Source organism: Amblyomma americanum, chromosome 9, assembly GCF_052857255.1.
Source record: "Amblyomma americanum isolate KBUSLIRL-KWMA chromosome 9, ASM5285725v1, whole genome shotgun sequence".
Lineage (NCBI taxonomy): Eukaryota > Metazoa > Arthropoda > Arachnida > Ixodida > Ixodidae > Amblyomma > Amblyomma americanum.
Genome location: NC_135505.1, coordinates 129,075,450 through 129,096,387, shown reverse-complemented (window position 1 = coordinate 129,096,387; position 20,938 = coordinate 129,075,450). Strand labels below are relative to the sequence as shown.

Genomic DNA, 20,938 nt, shown 5'->3' with positions numbered 1-20,938 from the left:
TGTAATCATGTTGCACGCAACCTTATAATATGCTCCTCTTTTCTGATAATCAATATTTTCTGCTATATTCAGCATTGTGCGTGATGCTGCTACTCCTACTGCTGTAAAGTTAATAAAAATAGGTGGCATACAGAATTGTCACGCTGAAGTAAATTTTTCCGGAGAGGGTACCGCTTTTGAATTTTTTTTTGTACTTTAGGAGGCTAAGAGTTAGGAAATGAAAAGTTGACTTGAGCACCCACGTAGCTGGCTAAATCAGTTTTTGGGTGTTTACCGGTTGACCTGGTTTCATATTAGATAGAAATTATAACCGGGATTAACCAGTGTGGAAAAAACGTCTTCTATTCGATATTTCACTTGCGCCTCCTGGATCTTCTGCTTACGTCGGCACCTAACCAACGTAGAAATGGCGAAAGTGCAACTGACCAAAGTGCAACTAATCAGGTTGCAACAAACCATGCTGCAACAAACCATGCTGCAACAAACCATGCTGCAACTAACCATGCTGCAACTAACCATGCTGCAACAAACCATGCTGCAACTAACCATGCTGCAACTAACCGTGCTGCAACTAATCGTGCTGCAACTAACCGTGCTGCAACTAACCGTGCTGCAACTAACCGTGCTGCAACTAACTATGCTGCAACTAGCAAGGGTACAACTAACCTGGCCAGGCTGCAACTAATCAAGGTGCATCTGACCAAGGCGCATCTAACCAAGATCTATAACCGAGGTGCTTCTAACGTGCAATCAAGGTCCAGCTAACCAACGTGCAACTAACCAACGTCTATGCTCACACCTTTGTCTTCCCAGCGGATCGCAACAGGAGCTGAATAAGGCAGGTACGGGCCTTTTATCCGACCCATTGTATCAAGCAACGCAAGGCTCCTGTGACGTTTCGAAACCACCGAAAAAGACACCTTCTTTTTGTACCTTAGTTCTCGTGACTGGCTAAGTGCGGTCATTGCAGTGGATGCGTCATTGAAGCTCGACAGTTATCATCAAGCCGAAATATAGGAAATCCTGGACACTCTGGAAGCACCTTGTCCAATCCAGCCCTTTGACTGCCTTTTGACCGTTCTACTTGTGCAGAAATATCTTCCACAAAACTTGTGGGCGAGGAATTAGAAAATCGAAAATTGGTTTTGAAGAAAGGAAAAGACACAGTAACTGTCACACATATCTCGATGGATACCTGAACTGTACTGTATCCACCCGGGGATCTTGAACCTGCATTGACATCTCACAGCACACAGGCGCCTTTCGCGTTTCGTCGTCATCGAAATGTTGCCTTCGCGATCGGGTTCTACAAAGGGTACGCCGTATCAATAGATGAGTACCTTAACCACCGAGCCACCGCGGTGGGTAGGAATCACGAAGTAACGTGGAAATACGCATTGCGCTACCTGCCGTCCTTTCTGACTGCTAATCTCAGCGAAAGAGCATTGTTATACTTGGACAGCCACCCAATGTTCAAGAAACGTACCACGCAAGCGGCAGATGAAGTCGGCAGTGAGGCTGCACGGATTCAGTTCAACACCAAGATTTGAAGCGAGCTTTATTGCCCACAATTGAGAAAGCTCCTTTTGGCTTTTGTAATATCCATCCAATTTAAGAGCCCGAGAGAAGACGCCCCGAAGGATGCTTAAATTGTAAATGTTCATTTTGTCGTTACGAATTTAATGACCGTTGTAGCCGTATCCTCACCTTGTTTTTCTTCATTAGTAATGGCCATTGATCGAAATTAATGCGTGTTGTTTGCTATAGCAAATTTTTTTTCTCAGGTCCCAAAATTTATGACAAGGTTCTTACTGTGCTGACGACACAATCGCTAGTTTGTAACGAGTGTACAGCTTAAAATAGTTTCAGCTGACAGGAAGCTGGAAACCGCCCCGATTACAACTAATTCGAAAGCGTAATTATTAGTGATGCGCATTGCCGAAGAACAAAAAAGACGTTGCAGGGCTGCTTCAGGTGATTTTTACATCTAATATTTTCCCGATACGTGCCATAAACTGAGGCATTATCAATATTCCGTGCCAATTGAGAACTCATAGCTGCGCGTTTTCTGTAAAATTCATGGTACCAAGTCGTCACAGCTGCTCACCATAACTAAGAACATACTTGGGCATTATAGACGAGAAGCAAGAAAGTAAACCATATATATTTATTTTTCCAGTTATCAAGTGCAAAATGGTTACGCAGAAGTTTCTTATAGTTTCCTAATTTTGTGAAGTATATCCGGTGCCCAAGAAATAACGTGTGCGAGTTGAAGCTTCCATTCAGAACGCTATTACCTGACGCAGTCGGAGTATTTCTAGCACATTTACGCCGTCTTCCTGCGCGCATTGTAACAGTTTTATTGTACTGTAGAGATTCATACAAGATGGTCCCAGGTACCTTGCATACATTGCTTTAAACTACTTAGAGCGTTGCGTTAGTCACAGTAAAGGAAAATTAAGAATATTTAATTCAGACAACTATGGAATCTAATGTACCATATTATTATTCACATGATCTGGCGCCCCAGAATGAACTCTCATATGCTACTAGCAATCCTACGAAACCGCAGTTCATAAACCTAAAGGCTAAAATTTTCATTGTCACGCGTAATAGTTTGAAACATTTCAGCCGTGTATGTAGTCAACAGTCAACTTAAAGTGGCTGCCTTTGCACAGCATTCTCTGTAATTCTTTTTTTTTTTCAGAAAGACGAGGCAGTGGCCTTGTGTGAAAGGCCGACGACTTTTGAGGTTCAAACCAAGCTAGCAGCCAGCCTTCCTCATTACATGCGCGAGAGGGGCTAAAGTGAGTCAGCATGGGAGACATCCCATGGGTAGGTGGAACAGAAAAACAATGTAGCACTTCTGAAATCAACATAAGTGCTACATAACTGTGTCGTCACGTTTGCACGGAATCTTGCAGTACAAGGCTTGCAGGCACAAGAATAAGGTTGTTTATCAGTCGGCAGAGCAACTTGTCTGTTTTGGCCACGAATAGAAACAAAGAAAAAAAGAATCTATTATCTTTATTTTGTACGGCCAAAAAAGGTCAAAAACGTGGCACATAGCGGCACACTTCAGAAGCCTGTGCTTTTACAAATGAGCCCTGCTTTGCCAAGATTGAAACTGAAACCACCGCGAACGACTGTGGCAAGTCGTGTAAACGAGGCTCGACAATGAAGGGCGCCAATGATTGTGGACGCACAAAACCACAGCCTGCCGGAAGTGACATCAAAGAGAATCTATTTGAAGTCAGCGCGGACTTTACGTGTGGAGACAGTGCCTACAGAGCAGAAAACAACTTGGGTAGGACTGGCATTCCGGAATCTGTGGCGCTGCACACTTATCTTTCTATATCGAGAAATAAAAATGAAAAAATAGCTTTTCACCACCAAATGGACTGCACCTCGAGAGCGATGTCTGGTCATGAATCCTGTGTTGCGACTGGTTATTCTTCTCCAAGGTATGGAAATGACAGCACCTCCAACACGATAACGAGTCTCGACGCTCGGAATTAAAGCGAATCATATAATCGAATCACTTAAATAATAAAACGAACCATAAAGCGAATCATAAAACGATTCAATTAAAGCGAATCATATAAGGGCGTTGCCACGGTTGCGAAAGAACTAACATTGCAGTTGTGAGCGAAGGTGAACGTGAAACCTCCAGTGGGCAAAGAGATCCTGTGATGAAGAGACCATGAAATCATTAGCGAAATTCTGAGGGACTTCGCCGTTTCTTCTCCTCTGAGCCGGCGAGAGTCCTGAAACCTACGGAGCTCTGTCTGTTAAAGACCTCCACAACATCGGGAAACCCGGCAGCTGCATTCAGCATTCTTCAATATGCCGCAGTTCGATGCTTGCTGTGAAGATGGCGTCATCTTTTATCAAGAACGTGAAGACGGCTGCTTTATGAAACGGAAGACCAGTATCTCATTTGTAAAGCAGCTCTAAATGCAGCATGGCAAATTATTCGCGCTTTCATTAGAAAAGGAAATTAAATGTTTGGCTGAGACAGTTAGGTCTGTTGTGCATCTGTGCAAACTGAGCGATATGTTCGGACTGATCCGGGTGTGTCCTTGGTGTCCTCCGTCTTCCTCTAAATAGCGGTAATCTTTCGAAATGAATTTTATGGAAGTTGCGACTGAATGATTGTGGCACTATCTGCGACCATCTTCATGAACAGTGCGTATATACTGAAGAAAGCGTGGCCCAGAAGCGCTAACTCCAAAATTTATTGGAAGTAGCCTAAAGTTGAGGAATGTACGCATGGTGAATGAAATGAAAGGAAAGATTTTCATAATTATAAAAAAAGCATGATCATATTCGGCAACTTGTCTTTACATGGTATGCTTGTGAAATCAATCGTACTCGTCGAGAGTGCGCGTTAAGGAACCCCAGGTGGTCGACGTTTCCGGAGTCCTTCACTACGGCGTGCCTCATGGCCTGAGTTGCTTTGGGAGATGAAACCCTCATAAACTATAAACAAAAGCAAACGTGCTGCACTGATTTACGAAGGTTGAGAGCTTTATTCCCCTATGACTATCAGAATGTGCACACTGACAGGTGTTTCGTGTCTTCGCGAGGCGGCGGCTTTAATCTTGCGAGCTGCTTTGTTCGCTTGTGGAAAGAGTACGTCTTGTACTTCCTTCGACGCATGTCGTCAAGAGTAAAAGGCGGGCCGAGTGCTGTGCGAAGCCAGCCGTGTTCATTGACGGGCTTCGTGCAGCATGCTGACGGCGCGAGCACGAGCGATTAAGGGCCTTGCTCGAGCACGAGATTGGACGTTGTCCTAAGGCCGCATTGGACACACACAAAATAGAGGAGCCGCGGCACGTGGACTTCAGGTGACTAGCACCTAATATTCTCGCTTCCTCATGGCATCCGCGTACACGTTTAAGCTATCCACGATTCAGTCATCATCATCATAATCAGCCTTACCACACCCACTGCAGGGCAAAGGCCTTTCCCATATCTATCCAATCAACTCTGTCATTTGCCAGTTGCGACCCCCGTATTCCCGCACACTTCTGAATCTGATCACCAAACCTAACTTTCTGCCGCCCCCTGATACGTTTGCCTTCTCTTGCAATCCACTCCGTTACCCTTAAGGGCCAGCGGTTATCTTGCCTTCGCGTTACATTCCCTGCACAAGCCCATTTCTTCCTCTTGAATTCGACTACCCGTGTTTTCTTCCATTACCCACTCTTCCAGCCTTCGTTCTCTTAACGTTACTCCACTCATTTTTCTTTCCATAAGCCGCTGCGTTTTATTAATTTAAGCTAAGACATATTCGTTAGCCTCCACGTTTCTGCCCCATTGGTGTAGATCTTATGGGACACCACAACGCAGTACCCGTACCGGAATACACCAGCACCCTGCGTCTTTTCTTCTGTCGAAAACATCTGTTTGCAAGAGCGGCTTTTCGGAGCTTCAGGGACCCCTCATGGAAGCACCCTTTTCTTTTTGAGGAACACAAATCAGATGACCAGATTAAGATAAATTTTGGCTCATTAAATAATTAAGGGTGGTTGTGGTGAGGTTAACCTTCAGCCTTCGTAATTCGAGGCTGCAATGTCGGGAAAACATCATAAGAAAACAATCATGCGTATGCTGTTGCATTCATTCGTCCTTACCGAGGACCAGAAATTCGAATTCAGTGCCATGTCAGGCAAGCAGGGTTAATATTTTTTTTCTATTTGGTCTGAATAGAAATATGCCTACATTTTCAGTTTGAATTCAGATAACACTTGAAAGAAACTAACACTTGAAATAAACTTTGATTAGTACTATTTGTGTCAATAATATGCATAGCGAAAGCAGCTAGCTGCTCAGTATGAAGTTGTAGTGAATGTACCTTGCCTATGTGTGAAATAGCTGTGCTTGCTCATGCCATTAAAATATCTTGTATTTTTGGTGCCTCAGCAGTAAAATGAGTACCAACCCCGCGCATAATCATATTATTATTATTATTATTATTATTAGCCTTTTACGAGACGACCCATACCCACACTTGGGGATCGGTCAAGAATCGGGAGGCAGAGGTTGCTATTCACCTGTACTCAGTAAAGGCAAAAGTTAAGTACGCGATAAAGGAACATATCGGTGTATTCTACCTCAAGAATGACATAGACTGAAAGGGGATAAGAGTTTGGATAAACAAGAAACGTGAGGAATAAGAAAAAAAAGGACGAATAAAAAAATGTTATAATGCATAGACAAGAAAATACTGCAACACTTAGCAGAATCGTTCGTCGCCTCTCCGCGTTTTCTGTTTGCGTATCTCCAGGTGGTCGAAATTATTCCGGAGCCCTCCACTACGGCACCTCCTCTTCCTTTCTTCTTTCACTCCCTCCTTTATCCCTTCTCTTGCGGCACGGTTCGGGCGTCCAACGATATGAGACAGATAGTGCGCCATTTCCTTTCCCCAAAACCAATTATTATTATTATCATTATCATTATTATTATTATTATTATTATTATTATTATTATTATTATTATTATTATTATTATTATTATTATTATTATTATTATTCTGTTCGCCTAGCGCTAGCGCTTTGTCACGTGGCACTGCCCGCTTTTTGTCGTCTTCTACGTAGCAAAAAAGCCATGCGTTCTCACCGATTCGAATCAAGTAAACAATATCTAAACTTTTTAAACTTTCCAGAACCCAGTATCTTTTTTTCTTGGAACTTACTTAGAATGATCCACACTTAATGGCGAACAAAAACTCTAGCAACTGAAGCCTTCTGTGACACTTGTGGCGGCACATTTGCGACGTAGTTTAGTTTTTAAGTAAGTGATATTGTGGTCTCTTCAATAGTAGGTCTTTATCGGTCATTAATGTCAGCTTATCTGATATCGTTCTTCAGGTGCCTGCGGACGTCTGTAGAGGGTTTTTTGTGGAAAGCATGGCGCAGGGATGTTACGATTTCTGCGCAGGGAAGAGTTTAAATCTATTTCGGAATTTAGATCTATGTAGGGCACGTTTTCTCTTGCCGAATATTTTCATCTTCATTAAGCATGGTTTCCACTCACTGGAAATCTTCCGAAGTCCTTTAGTTTGCTATAGATCATTCTTTTACGATCCAGTATGGCTTAAAAATTTCAGCCATTTTGTCATATTTGGCCAGGTCGCTGGTTAGGTGTTCTTGTAGTACTTGTGTTGTTATTGATCGTCAAAAAAGAGTCCATGACGGACGTTCGCGAAAAGTGTGTGCCCTGGGACGCTCGTGTACGCTTCATGCCGGCGAAAGTGCTCTTCACAAAGTTACTCTATCATGAAGGAGCTAACATCTTGTACAAAGCTTGTAATAGCTTTAAAGTGTGATTGTAATTGTTGAATTTATGCGGAATTTTAAGCGGAACTCGTGCGAAGTTACTGTTCGGGGCAGCGGTTTTTTTGGACGAGTTGGTGGATTTTCAGTGTTACGGGGCGATTTACGTCGCGGCATTCTCACATTGTAAGAATCAAGTACGCTTATACGAGGATGTTTTCCAAATTTTTATTACGGCAGCCCTCCATAATAGTTCGATGTTTCACGTGAAATTCCGATCCTCGTTGAATATTACTATTACAAGTATTAAAACAAGCTTGAATAAAAATGTTAACATTAAAAATTCAATATGCTCTGCCGCATATGCTCGCTAGTTTTTATATTAATTACGGCTTCTCGGCCTTTAATTAACCGCACGAGAAGCGTTTTCTACAGCACTTCGCTTAAGCGCAAATACCACCTTGAGGATTTTCGTCAGCGAAAAATAATTTCGGGATGCGACTTTTAATTTCTGATGTTAGGTTGAACGATATAAAATTTGAATAGGGAAGTAAGGGCGTGCGGAAAAAGCCCGCTTCAGGTATCCAGAAAGCAAGTATTCTGTAGCCAGCAAACATGATTGAGAGGGCGCGATATCGAGGAATGTAAATGTTGTAAGTCGTAATAATGACTACCGCGGCGAGATATCTGAGAATAAGTCGAAAACGCGCGACATTGGATTTCATGTCGGGCTAATTACAACTTTTATGCAGCAGCTCAAATTCAGTAAAAATAAAACAGCGTATGCGTAGCGTCGTAGAACGGCATTGTATTATGAAATGAACGTGAGCAGGGCAGAATGAACACTTGGCTTAGCCGACGACAACACTTCCAACGCAGACCACCTGCGCTGCACAGCGAACATCGGAGCCCGAGCCACATGATGGGAACACCAAGGCACAAGGAAGCTGTATCCTGGAAAAAACCATCCCAGAGTTGCCTACCCTCGCCCTGTCAGACGAAGACATGAAAACCTGGCACGATGCTTTCGAAGAACACTTATCCATGCTGAGAATTAACGATGACCACCTAAAATACGAATATTTGTTGTCAGCACTCGCTCCAGATATCATTCAAGAAGTGGGAAAAAGTGAAACGCCCCCTACGCGAGGTCGGGAATATAAGTGGCTTCTCGAACTTCTTTTCGAGCTGAGTTCATCTCCGAGGAAAAAGAAAAATTTTGCAGATATAATTAAAAAAAAAGCTCAAAAAGGAAAGGAAGCTCTGCTGAACATATTTGCTCCTGCTAAGGAGGGGTTACGTGAACACACAAAAAATGGAACTGTGTTCTACTGTCAAGACACCGGATATGAAGTTGCAACTAGCGATAATGGCCCTTGTTCTTCTGCGTTAGCAGACTTCTCCCACACTGATTGAATATGCGTGTTTTTTACAGCGTGATATTGTAGGGTTATGTTTGTTTGTTTTTCACCCTAATGTAGGTACTACGCACTACAAATGCAAGTTGGTGTTAAAATTAGTTGTAGTTTGTTTTTAATACATTGGAGGACGCATTCCCATCTGCAACCTATCACGGGAATCTTTCCTCTTTGGAGTATAACGGTACTGCACTGCACCACTTTACTGGAGGCAAGAAGTCCTTGCCCAAAAAGGACGAAACAATCAAGGCTCCACAGAAAGACCCACTCGATGTTGTAATGAATTTTGCGTTATCATTTTCTTCTTTCACGAGTCCGAGACAACCAAATCTGCATATTTGCTTTGGGTCAGTGCAAGCTTGTGAGTTTTAGGCGCACCAAACATTAAAGATTTGTACTACTGGAACCTTATTGTAACTAGCGGAAAATGAATTCCGAATTACCAAATGATGTCTATAAAAATGATCCCAACTAAATCCTGAGGCAGCGTACCTTCAGCATATTTCATCTGCTGATCTACTTAATTTATTGCCGTATAATGCGAACTGTTGAAACAATGTATCTTAAGAAGTAGAACTCTTTTGCGCTCAACAGAAGGTGTTGCAATAGCTTCAAGCCAAGCTAGTCTGTATTACAAATATTTTTTTTTTGCAATTATCACAAAACGGTTAAATCGAACTGTGAATAGCAGAGTACACGAAAGCTGCCTGCAAAATTTCCATGCCGCAGAAAAACGCCTAACATTTACTACTTGAAGAAAAAGCTGCATTTACTTCCGTATTTTACACATGCTGTTTAGCACTAATGACGCAAAGAGCTTTCTTTTTTTCCTAGACATTTTTCGGAGGACACAATTTTTTGTGTAATCGAACGGAAAGTCCACTTATAAACTTAATTCTTTGAGGTCTCGGTGATGTCATGTCTCTTTCTTATATGTTTGCCTTTTGGGGAAATAAAATACTTATTCTAAACAACTTCCTGTCTTTTAATCAATGCTCTAAGCTGCTCTGGATTCTTTCTGTAAGCTTTTTGCACTAATAGTTCGCTTCTCGGGGAAAATTAAAGATTCTGCATTTGCCTGCTAAAGCGCGGGGCACGACGGTGTTGTCGAAATGGCGGCAGTATTTGAAAGTGGAATTCTAGTGGTGTTTAAATCCCTATTTATGCAGAATGCCAGTTGGGCGGCAAACGCTGTGTTTCTGTGCTGTAACTGCAAGGCATACCCAAAGCACCCAGAATATATAAAGGCAGCAACTGAAAACTGTATGATTTCCAGGCAAGTACTTAGGCAAAAATTATTTTCGCCAGCAATTTTTCTGCCGAGGAGCGATTTTTTTCTAGTCTTTAAAGTGCCAATGGTTCAGGCTTCCGCGGGTTCCCGAAACGTAAAGAATAGTTCTTTAAAGATCACGTGTACAGCAATGACGAGGTTTGTCTAGAGCTGTCAAGCGACTCTGTAACTGCAAGCTAGCGGAATTTTCAAGTGGTTACTTGATTTCAAGTCGGCATCTCGTGCTCGGATACCTGCTTGCAGATATGCAAATAGCTCTGGAATGTACGCCGCACAACTGGGAGAGTTGCTGAGCCAACATTCCGCTTTCTTTCGCCATAGACTGCTACTGCGCTCTGCCCAAACGTGCTGAAGGCTGTAGTTGAAAATTCAAGGTAGACGTCAAGTGCAGGAAAAGTCAAAATGGTTTTAGGTGGAATACGTTTATGAAGATTGCATTTCCTGAAATGAGGATTGTTAGCAGCGCCTGTTTTTTTAAAGGGCGGGCGAAGCTTTTAATGTCACTAATACTCTCAAATTAGGATCTTACTTGGTGAGGAGGATTGGCGAAAGTGCCTGAGGCGCACGGTAGCAAATAGCGCGCGTTCAACCACCCAGAACCCCAGAGCCCATTTCTGCGCGTTTTACCTGTTAGCGTCCTTGCTATCTGTATCATTGGTCACTAAAAACGAGCCATTAGGTGTATTTATGAAGGGCGTATAACCTGAGTGTAGAAAAAGAAAAAGAAGCTCCTTCCTTGCCATGCCCTGCTTTGGAACAAGAGTGACAGCAGAGACGCGGCAAGGTCATCCGTACGCTGTGTGGCACACTAACCGCACGCAGCCACTGTTGGGATTCAGGTAGCGTGACGGAGAAGAGACGAGGACGATCGGAGGAAGAAAACTTGGAAAACTTTATACAAGGACTATTTACATTATGTACAAGTACGGGCAACTGAGAGTGCTTCTCAGTAAAGAGAGCTTCTTCGGAGTCGGGAGTCTCTGATACCTCTCAAGAAGGGGGCTCTCTCCTGGCATCAAACCAGCAGCTCCTTAAATACTCTTCGTATTCCCCAAATCCCTAGCTGGGGAATACAGTTCGAAGAATGATGTCCAATCACACGACGGCACTGATGGTACCACCAACGGTAGGGCGGTCCTGATGTTTTTTCGCAGCTCGGTCGAGGGAAAGGAACAGGACCCGGTCATGTTGTCGTCCCCGCGGCCTCCAGGTTGCCGCGCACGTGCGTCCGGACCGCGCCCATGTGGAACCGGAGGGCACCTGCATGACACAGGAATGCAGGCTGTCTCCCAACAGGTGTCGAAAGATCTTGTACTGGTGACCGGAACGCGGAAGCTCTGTCGTAGGCGCGGCACTCGGGCAATTGTTCAAATCCAGCGTGACTGAAGGGGACCACACTGATACCGCACTTCGTCGTGGCGAGGACCGGAGCGAATACGCTTATGGTCGTCGCTGGCATTCCTGTTTAACACGTGGGGACGCTATTGTCGTCGCTGCATCCAACATTCCTGTTCGAACACGTGGGGACGCTATTGTCGTTGCCTCTGGCAGTCTTGTAGTCACGTCTCCCCAAGAGGGCTCACCCACCCTCGCGGTGGTCTTCAGAGAATCCTCCCCATGCCCAACTTCGCCGAATTCCACAGCGGGAAGGAATCGAGAGCACAACACCACATAGGCGAAACAAACAGCCAAGCCCCATTCTAGATCTATTACCTCACGACACATAACAGCTTCATCGTATCCATAATGTGGTTCTCAGTTTGCTGAGTGGAGACTACAAAGGTGCTTGAAAACGATCGAGTGCAACAGTGTGCGATTTCAGGTGGGTAGGTATTTGTCGGCGTCATACTAGTGCCGTCTATACTCGCTTTCACCGCGGCAACGCCTTCTACTCTATTCGTTTATTCGGGTGCTAAGCATGGCGACACGGGATCTGATGCGGGTGCGGCGGCCGCGCTTAGATGGAGGCGAAATGCAAAAGTCGACAGGGAGGCTGTGAACTTTCATACAGCATGTAAAGAACGACCGGTGGCCAAAATTAATGTGGAGCCCTACACTACGATAATCCCTGATTGCCCTTGTATTGATTTGAAGCATTAAAACGCAAAATTTGGTTTGGTTTATGAGGGTTTAACGTCCCAAAGTGACTCAGGCTATGAGAGACGCCGTAGTGAAGGGCTCCGGAAATTTCGACCACCTGGGGTTCTTTAACGTGCACTGACATCGCACAGCACACGGGCCTCTAGAATTTCGCCTCCATCGAAATTCGACCGCCGCGGCCAGGATCGAACCCGCGTCTTTCGGGCCAGCAGCCGAGCACCATCAGCACTCAGCCATTGCGGCGGCTAAAACGCAAAATTTAAATATGAGGATAACTGGAGCGCATTCCGCCCGAATTCGGAAGAAAATCCGAAATTATCCATAAATTAGTTACCAAATAGTGTGTTATTCACAACTGCAGTTTATGTGATGTCATTGTATCAATTCTAGGGCTATCTCCCTTAATATAATGGGAGGAACAAGAAATCTAAATTGATTACTGGCATGCAGCAGTGAACAATGTGTAGAGAAAGAAGATCGGGTTTGGTATATAAATATTTGTAAAATATATCGCTAGAATTCCACAGTTCTTCAGATCAGATGAGAAGTTACACTTAATGTTAGCTTCGTCATTCTCTGTGAAGAGGATGAAAACTGGGTCATAAAAAACGATGTGGCGACTAGAAGCCAGCCTTTTTCTCGTAAAGCGAAATGCTGCTTGATCGATACATTAGCTGCTTTTAGGTTAAATTAGCTCGCATCGCTCCCATATTATCCTCCTTGGTACAGCTCTATGAATGTCCCCAAAAGCGCAGCCTAACACGGAGACATCGTCCGCTGCAATCTGATTCTTGTATAAACCACATCAGCAAATGTACCGAGTTTCTAATATATTACGCTACGTGCGCACGTTCTGTGAAGTGCCAAGAACTAAACATCACCGAGGGAAGCGAAAGAAAACCATATTTTTTAATGTTCTCACCATATAAACAAAAACAGTAAAATCTTCAAAATCACTTGAACTCCCTGAACTAGCAGAAGGTTCGAATAAGGTAATGGGATGGGAAAACAGAGTAAATCTCTTTCCAAATACACCTGGGTGATGCTCTTCACTGCGTAAAACTTATAGGGCTAAATTTTAAAGCATGCCGCTATGCTTCCCGTTCTCCGAACTTCATAGGCACTCTTGAATTTCCGAAAACACCAGCTGCCAGATGCTACCACGTAAGTTTTCTCCACCTCCCTGTTTTCTGCGACAGCGCAGGAGGATGTGGTAGGAATGATGGATATCGCTTCACTCAACCCTCTGCTTAAGGGGTCTGCAAAAAAAGATCAGGTGTACTGTTGACCAAACGTTTCGCCTGATTTCATCCAGGCGTGGCAATATAAAGCAAAATTCGCATTGTTTAGCGTAACGCTTTAGCGGTTTGACGCATGAAAAGCATTTTAAGGGGTTGGCTAAAATTTCCAAAGCTACCTGACTAGCGAGCACTCGCAAAAGAGCCAATCTACTTTTTGGAGTCCTAATATCAGTCGGCAGTAAAGCTTTTACTTAATTTGGAGCAGTTGTATTTGCTAGTTCAGAGGATGACACAATAAATAGGTTTTATGAATAATTTTAAAAACGCGCCCAGTAACCACACAAAAGTAGTTCTTCTGCCTGGTTTAGCAGATGGTCACATGGTCCTTTTAAATGTTGCAATTAGCCAGCTACTGCCCAACTTGCAATAATTCCTATTTTACAGATATGGAAAGCGGCTGTCCCTGCGAGTATTGGCGGAATCGCTCCTGTGAGGCAGGCCTCATATCAACCTTTCACACCCTGCCCGCCCACTGCACTTTTCTGGCCAGAAAACACTGCAAGGAGCCTCATTATCCAAGTATGTGTGTCCTGTAGGCGGTATGAAAACATATATACGCTTTCAGATTCAAACCATTTTCTTTTTATTTATCACGAGCTGGGTAGGCAGAAATTGTGATTGTCTTCCACACTGCTTTCAGTAAATTTCAGGCGCTTCTTTACATAACAAAGCTGCAGCTTTTTATGACTAATTGCACCACCCAGCATTGATTTATTAGCTTCAGGCTGGTATAGCATCCTTCGTGTCCAAAATAAGGTTCCTTTTATCTCATATAGCCAAAGCCATACGCGGTATTTCACAAAACAATGAGCGAGATAAGGCATCATCTACCATATTTATGCAGAAATATTTTGCCACCGGTAATAGCACAAGCTTTTAGCACGATAGTATTAAAAGTCCTGTTCTCCATAAAGTAAGGTGTCAGCGTTGTCGACATCGGCATTGTGAACGAGAGATCACGGGCATGGCTGAGCAGGTGGTCCCCTGAGAGCAAAAAAGAAGCGGGGCTACCTGGGTCACGTGACCCTGCGGGGTCATTGCAACCACTTACCGGATAGTGAGCAAACTGCCCACCGTGGCAGGTGGCCAATAATTTAATGATTGATCGCTCGGTAAGAGTGACCTCTGTCACAGAATGCCCACCACTGAGAAAACCTGCCATCGCTGGGCAGTGGCGCATCGCTTAACCGCTGCACCACTGCGCCAGGAGGGGTACAAGGACTCTCAGGGATCTGTCAACGTAGAACACAGAATGAGCTTCGCGTATATGGGAATTAACCAACTACGCTGGCGCGTCATACCCTTAAAGGGGCTCTGAAACGCCTTCTGAGGACAGCACATCAACTCACTCAATCACTGCATTGCGTTGTCATCAAAACCTGAGCCAAATGGTACACTTCTACACGCAGCAGAGGACCCACAATCACACGCGAAAGTTTACGAGCCCTTCCCGGCGACTTTTTCATGCTCGCACTCTCCTCCGTCGCTCGCATCTACGTATACTTGTTGAGAAGTGGCTACTGGTTGGATTCTTTCAGACGTCAGGCAGCTACCGTGGCCGCGGCCAATTAGCCGCGTAGCTCCGGCGGGCCAGGAAGCTCTTCCCCGGAGGTGGGGCCGGCGAAGGAGAGCCAACTTCCAGCGTGCAAAAAGGGAAGAGAGGAGAGAGAAAGGCGCGAAGACGCGAATATTCAAATTTGTACTGCAGATAACTCAGCTTCTACAAAGCGCATTAGAAAATTTCTTGCTTGACAGTATTCGTTAAGAGGCGTGCTTTAATATCCCAGCCGTACTGCAACTTTATTAGAGCCCCTCTCAGAGCCCCTTTAAGGCCGAGCTTAAATTCCTTCTACATTTTTTCCCCCATCATCAAGTGTGACGTCTACCTTCATAAGCAAAATTGATTCTAAGACGTTTCATGTGTCCATTTTCGCTCTCAGCGCAGCACGAACGGGACACAAGACGAAGGACTAGCACAAACCCGTTCGTGTTGCGCTGTGAGCGAAAATGAACACTTACCAACTCGCCCAAATTTCCGCCTTGCTTTCATGTGTCATCTTGACAATTTGTCACATCTTTATGTTCATACTTTATTCATTTGACACACTGTGCGAAAGTTGGCCGCTCCGTGCAGAGATTGAACGTATTGTACTTTTTTCCATTAGGAAACCAAATAATTGTTTTTCTTGATGGATAATCACAGAACCCCAGACGGTCGGAATTTCCGGAGTTCTCCACTACGGCGTCCCTCTTAGCCTTAGTCGCTTCGGGACGTTGAGCCCCCATAAACCAAAGCACATGTACTATATAGGCGGAAAAATTATTTTCCGCGGGGACAAAACAGGTGCCTGAACAGGCAAGTAGAAAGCCTTTCCGGCCCTATAGAGCAACATGCCGATTAAAAATGCATATGTGATCATTTGTTGAAACTATAACCTTTAAAAACATTCTGTACATGCGATGTAGAACAGCGTAAGCTATTTGATATTTATTTTTGAAATTGTAGATAGCGTCTTATGCGTGTTAGATAACGCACCCAGAAATAGTAGTGTCATTTCTAGTACCCTGCACGTCTTTATCCTTCTAAATGCCTTTTCGTTTTCATTTCATAGCCAAGGGCAGCAGAACAAAATTCCGCAATCGCATGTACTTCAAGCTCTCTTACAGCTTTTGTGCGTGTAGAATAGATAAAAGCCGTCACGTGAGGTTGTGCCAATTGGTAGGCAATCACGAAGAAAATGATTTTCTGTCTGCATGAGCCGAGGTTATTGGATCACCTATTTGCAGTGCGGATTTGCAAACTTCAAAGAATTACGTGTCGCCACCATAGAGCTTTCAAGTCAACCAGTTTGTACAGCATTAATAGGTCTCTTTTACTGCCGATATTTCCTTGTGCTCATTGTTGATTTTTGCAGCAATGTCAATTATGCCACTACGCGTCTATGTATAGAACCTTGTTGATTTTTAGAGCCAAGACCAAGCTTTTCTTCCTGCCATGGAGAGTGGAGAGCTGCACACTAATCTCTGCTAGATATAAATTTGCAAATGGTACTGAAATTGGAGTAATCGGTGATTTTTACACTTTGGCTACTGCCGGTTACAGCCCGTGACCCTATGTGACGCCAATAACGTTGATGTCAGTAAGCCTCCACAGAGATTAATTAGAGGATGGCTTCAAAGATAGGCGGGCTCTTATGGTTTGTCCATAACTCTTTTACCAAATATATATCAACCGTTGTCATCAGGCCTGCTTTATTACGGAAGCGTATTTGTTTGCAACTTCTCCACATTTTGACACGATGAGGAAACGAATATTCCCAGATGATGTGTGATCGCGAATGGCCAGCCTTGTCAGGCTGCGGCTGTACAGCATCGCTTGAATAACAAATCAATTTTTTTCCATACAAGAAGCCCCCGACCACTTTCTTAAAAAGACCCTCTAAATATATTTCGCTGAAATCTCGACAAGAGAGGAGGTGAAGATCATAAAATGACGTCCAGAACCGAAAGCACGAAAGAGAGCGTAGATTCGTTGGGAATAATTTGAACCGTATCATGCGAGTAAAATAACTCTCGTTATAAACGCGACACATGTATGTTCCCTCTGAATTACACATGCATGGTTGATGTATTGTCATCAGCCTGACTGCCTGTTGTATGGAAGTTTACCGCCCAGAGAAACTAATCCAAAATTCACTGTTGGTGCGAGTATTTCGCTTAATTTCGAAATAAGCAGAATGTATAACTTAGTAATTGTCCTGTCGTTCTTCGCTTCTTCGTGAAACTCTGACAACCAAAGTAGAATGCGATGCCGCACAGTGAAAACTTTGCTCTTTTTGAGCGTGGAAATTGCTGCTGTTATCAACAAAGCACTTCTAATTTTGTTTTCTAAGGGTAGACAGCTGGGCTAGTTGGTTGTTTGCATTATTATGGAACATGGTACAAGCTCAAGAGACAAGGACGAAAGAAGAAGACAACACAAACGCCGGAGATTTTCGTGAGGTCAACAACAACAACAACCACAAATTTTCGTCATTCTTGTGGCGTGCCGCGCAGATGGGAAGCACCGTGAAAACAAGCCACAAACACCAGGTAGGACAATGCGATGATCGAATGTAAACGTGAGTTTCCGTGCCCGGCATGTGGTCACTGCTAAGAGGTTGACAAGGGTCGTGGAAGGGTTCGCACAGAAAAAAGAAGGTATAACCGGGCCCAATGCACTAGAAAGTAAGTCGCTAAGGCTAGACAGCTGGGCTAGTTGGTTGTTTGCCTTATGGAACATAGAACGGCGTTCGTGTTGTCTTCTCCCTTCATCCTTGTCTCTTGCCTTGGTACCATGTTTCATAATAATACTTAAGTTTTCATGCCCCTAGCCGTGCTGTATTAGCTTTTATAAACTACGTACTCATTTCCAAGCTGTCGTACGCAGCTGACAGATGCAATGCACTCCATGCTGACCTTCTCGCGTTTGGTTTCAATGCGTTCTGCCACAGTCGCAGGTAGCTCCAGGAATGCCTTACCTGTTGGTCGACCGGCAGGAAGACCCGCCATGGTGGCTCCGGGCCGTGTTGTTCACTATCCTCTGCGCTGTCCACGGGGCGAGTAACGCTCTGCAACTGTGCCAGCTGGCATTGGCCTTCTGCACGAAAGTGAAGAATACAGTCCGAAATTTCTTCCGCGCATTGCATGATCGCTTTCGGCCGAATTGGCGTGATGCAAGCAGGCGCGCCCGGCGCCTCCGACAGTGGCACTCTCCACCTTTGCGGGACTGATATTGCGCTTTCTTTCCTGCCAACTAGAAGCTGTTTTACAGATTGATTTATAGAGCTCGTACATCAAAAGATGTTTATCTGTTCACACGCTGTGAATAGACAGCGTGTCAGTGCGGACGAAATACAAGAAACATGAAGACAACACGAAATTTCCGTGAATTAAGATTTCTCTCTGATTGAATACCTGCATGGTGTTGTTCTGAAATAATCGAATTTTTTCTTTTGCTTGCTTCGTTAAAAAAGTTGATATATATTGGGGAGAGTTTGCATCTTTGCGCAACGCTCGTATTTTTTCTACGCATGCGTGGTGGAATACTTATCTGGGTTGTTCAGGCCCCTCGTGCACATGAAACAAATGTCTCATGGGGAACAACGACCTATTTCTTGTCACTAATTCAGGTCTGTTAGAGAATATCGAGTACGACTTTCAAGCGCTTTTTATGGTCTGTCCAGAAGCGACTTATGTCTTACTTCGGCGGACAAAAGAAGTGTCTTCATTGTCGCAAAGCCTTGCCAGACTTGTGCTACATAACGTATTTGTTAACTAATTTACTTTTTAAGTTTTCTAATGTGATTTACGCAATGTGTGTTATTTTTCTCATATAATAAGGTTTATTTCGCCACGTGCTAAATGAACACCTGTGATAAATTTTGCCCTCTTTCGCGACAGTTCACAATAAAAGCACAGTTTCCGGTGCGTTCATTTTTTTGTCTCTGTGGTGTCCTTTCCCTCTCACAGTCACTATACCATGAGAGTAACACGGCACAGCTAATGCACCACCATAACAAGGGGAATGCATCAGCCGTATCGGTCCTGTCTTCTCTCATTTAGCTCAAATAAAATTATGCACGCAGTTTATACGTGACCTAGCATATGCCACTGTTGGAGTTCTACAGAACTTTAAGAAATGTGCAAATTTCTTTTACTGAATATACGTGAAAAAAGGTGGTACAAATAAGTGTGCTCCGCATACTTCGGCAAAATCACGAGTGCTCACTAAGACTCACTCACAAAGCTTGGTCAACCTACGGGCTCACTCGAACTCACACTCAGAGACCTGTGCTCACTCGAACTCATGAACTGAAACTCATTTATGATCACAACTTACTTGGGCTCACTCATACTCACCACCCATCCCGGGTCAACCACTTATAACGACTCAAGTTGCAGACTCATGACTTATCTAGGCTCACTCACTCATTTGTACTTATGACTCATCTGGGCTCACTCGTTTCGATTCACAACTCATGTGGACTCACTCATTTCAACTCACGGCTCATGTCGGCTCATTCAGTTTGTCTCACGACTCATCTGCGCTCACTGATACGGGCTCACTCGCCCATTTAAACTTATGACTCGGCCAGTCTCTGCTTGACTCACGACTGCTATAAGCTATCGCGGCTGAATCTGGTTTACACCCAACGGCCATGTTACGCGCCTGAAAGAACCGTTACATGTGGCAACTATGGCAACTGTACTTGTACTTTTGTATGGTATTGTGCTCTACAATTTGCTGCTGATTTTAGGCAACCTTTTAGAATAAAGAGGAACACTGCTTTTGGTGTTTCAACATTTCTGCCTTTATTGTATTTTTGTTCCAATGCTGTGCTACCCTTTCTCGTGAATTAATCCTATTATCAAGCCTTTAAATTGGACTGTCTCATTGTTTAAACCATGTATTACGCCCCTATCAAGACCGGTGAGAGCCTTCCGTAAGAACTTTGTTTAGAACTGCTATGTTACGTTACTGGTATATACAATTGTAATAAACAAATTTTCTTATTATGCAGCTTTTCTTCTATGCGACCCTTCTCCCTTATTATCATAATAATAATAATAATAATTGGTTTTGGAGGGAGAGGAAATGGCGCAGTATCTGTCTCATATATCGTTGGACACCTGAACCGCGCCGTAAGGGAGGGTAAAGGAGGGAGTGAAAGAAGAAAGGAAGAGAGAGGTGCCGTAGTGGAGGGCTCCGGCAGAGGATGCAACCCTTACAATGTGGCTCAACAGTATACTTCAGATGGAATCCGTAAGGAATAATAAGGGAGAGAGAGAGGTGCCGTAGTGGAGGGATCCGGAATAAGATCCCCAGGTGGTCGAAATTATTCCGGAGCCCTCCACTACGGCACCTCTCTCTCCCTTATTATCCCTTACGGATTCCATCTGAAGTATACTGTTTAGCCACATTGTAAGGGTTGCATCCTCTGCCGTTTTCTTTCTTATCCGCACTTCATAGAAGTGAGTAAAATTTGTGCCTTCTATGATTTGATCAACCCACAAAGGACCTTCAGTCCTAGCTGCACCGATTCACCACGGACACGCAAGCGCATGTGCAGCGGTGCGGCTTGCGCACAAAATCTGCAGGTAGGACAGAAGCGAGGCTCACCTCCGAAAACAGGCCTCCTAGTTCCCAAAAATTGCACGGGCCCCTAGGCAATTCTTACGATGCGTAAATGCCAGAGCTGTGCTTGTCGCTCACTGGTTTTCAGGGGCTTGGGAGGTGAGCACTGTTTCGCTTCGGCAGCTCACTTCGCATGTTTTGCTGCGTTGGTCGCGTACTTAATCGCAAGGAACTGCTGCCTCAGGCCACTGTTTGCTGTCCCGCCTGTTGGTGCAGATGCGAGCAATTCCACTGAGGGCCAAATCACCGCTGCGGCGAGTACATTCCGTTTTGTGTAATGTCTAGCCGCGTTTACATGAATACGGCAATGGCGCATCGTATTTACTAGCGTATCTCGCGGAGGCCACGCGCCACTGTTTACATGTACTACT

At 44.3% G+C, this 20,938-nt stretch overlaps 1 protein-coding gene across 3 annotated transcripts in view; it reads left to right on the top strand.

The window, feature by feature from the left end:
* Positions 1–18,870, top strand: part of LOC144104339 (uncharacterized) — a 32,005-nt gene extending 13,135 nt beyond the window's left edge. For 2 of the 3 annotated variants that reach the window (XM_077637279.1, XM_077637278.1), the window contains exons 3-4: positions 13,775–13,909; positions 17,884–18,870. In XM_077637279.1, the coding sequence (XP_077493405.1) occupies positions 13,775–13,909; positions 17,884–18,162 (414 nt within the window). In that variant the 3' untranslated portion in view covers positions 18,163–18,870. Of the gene's footprint in view, positions 1–8,159; positions 9,673–13,774; positions 13,910–17,883 lie in introns of those variants that run through there. The other variant, XM_077637277.1, reaches the window with a different exon arrangement.
* The last annotated feature ends 2,068 nt before the right edge of the window (positions 18,871–20,938 follow it).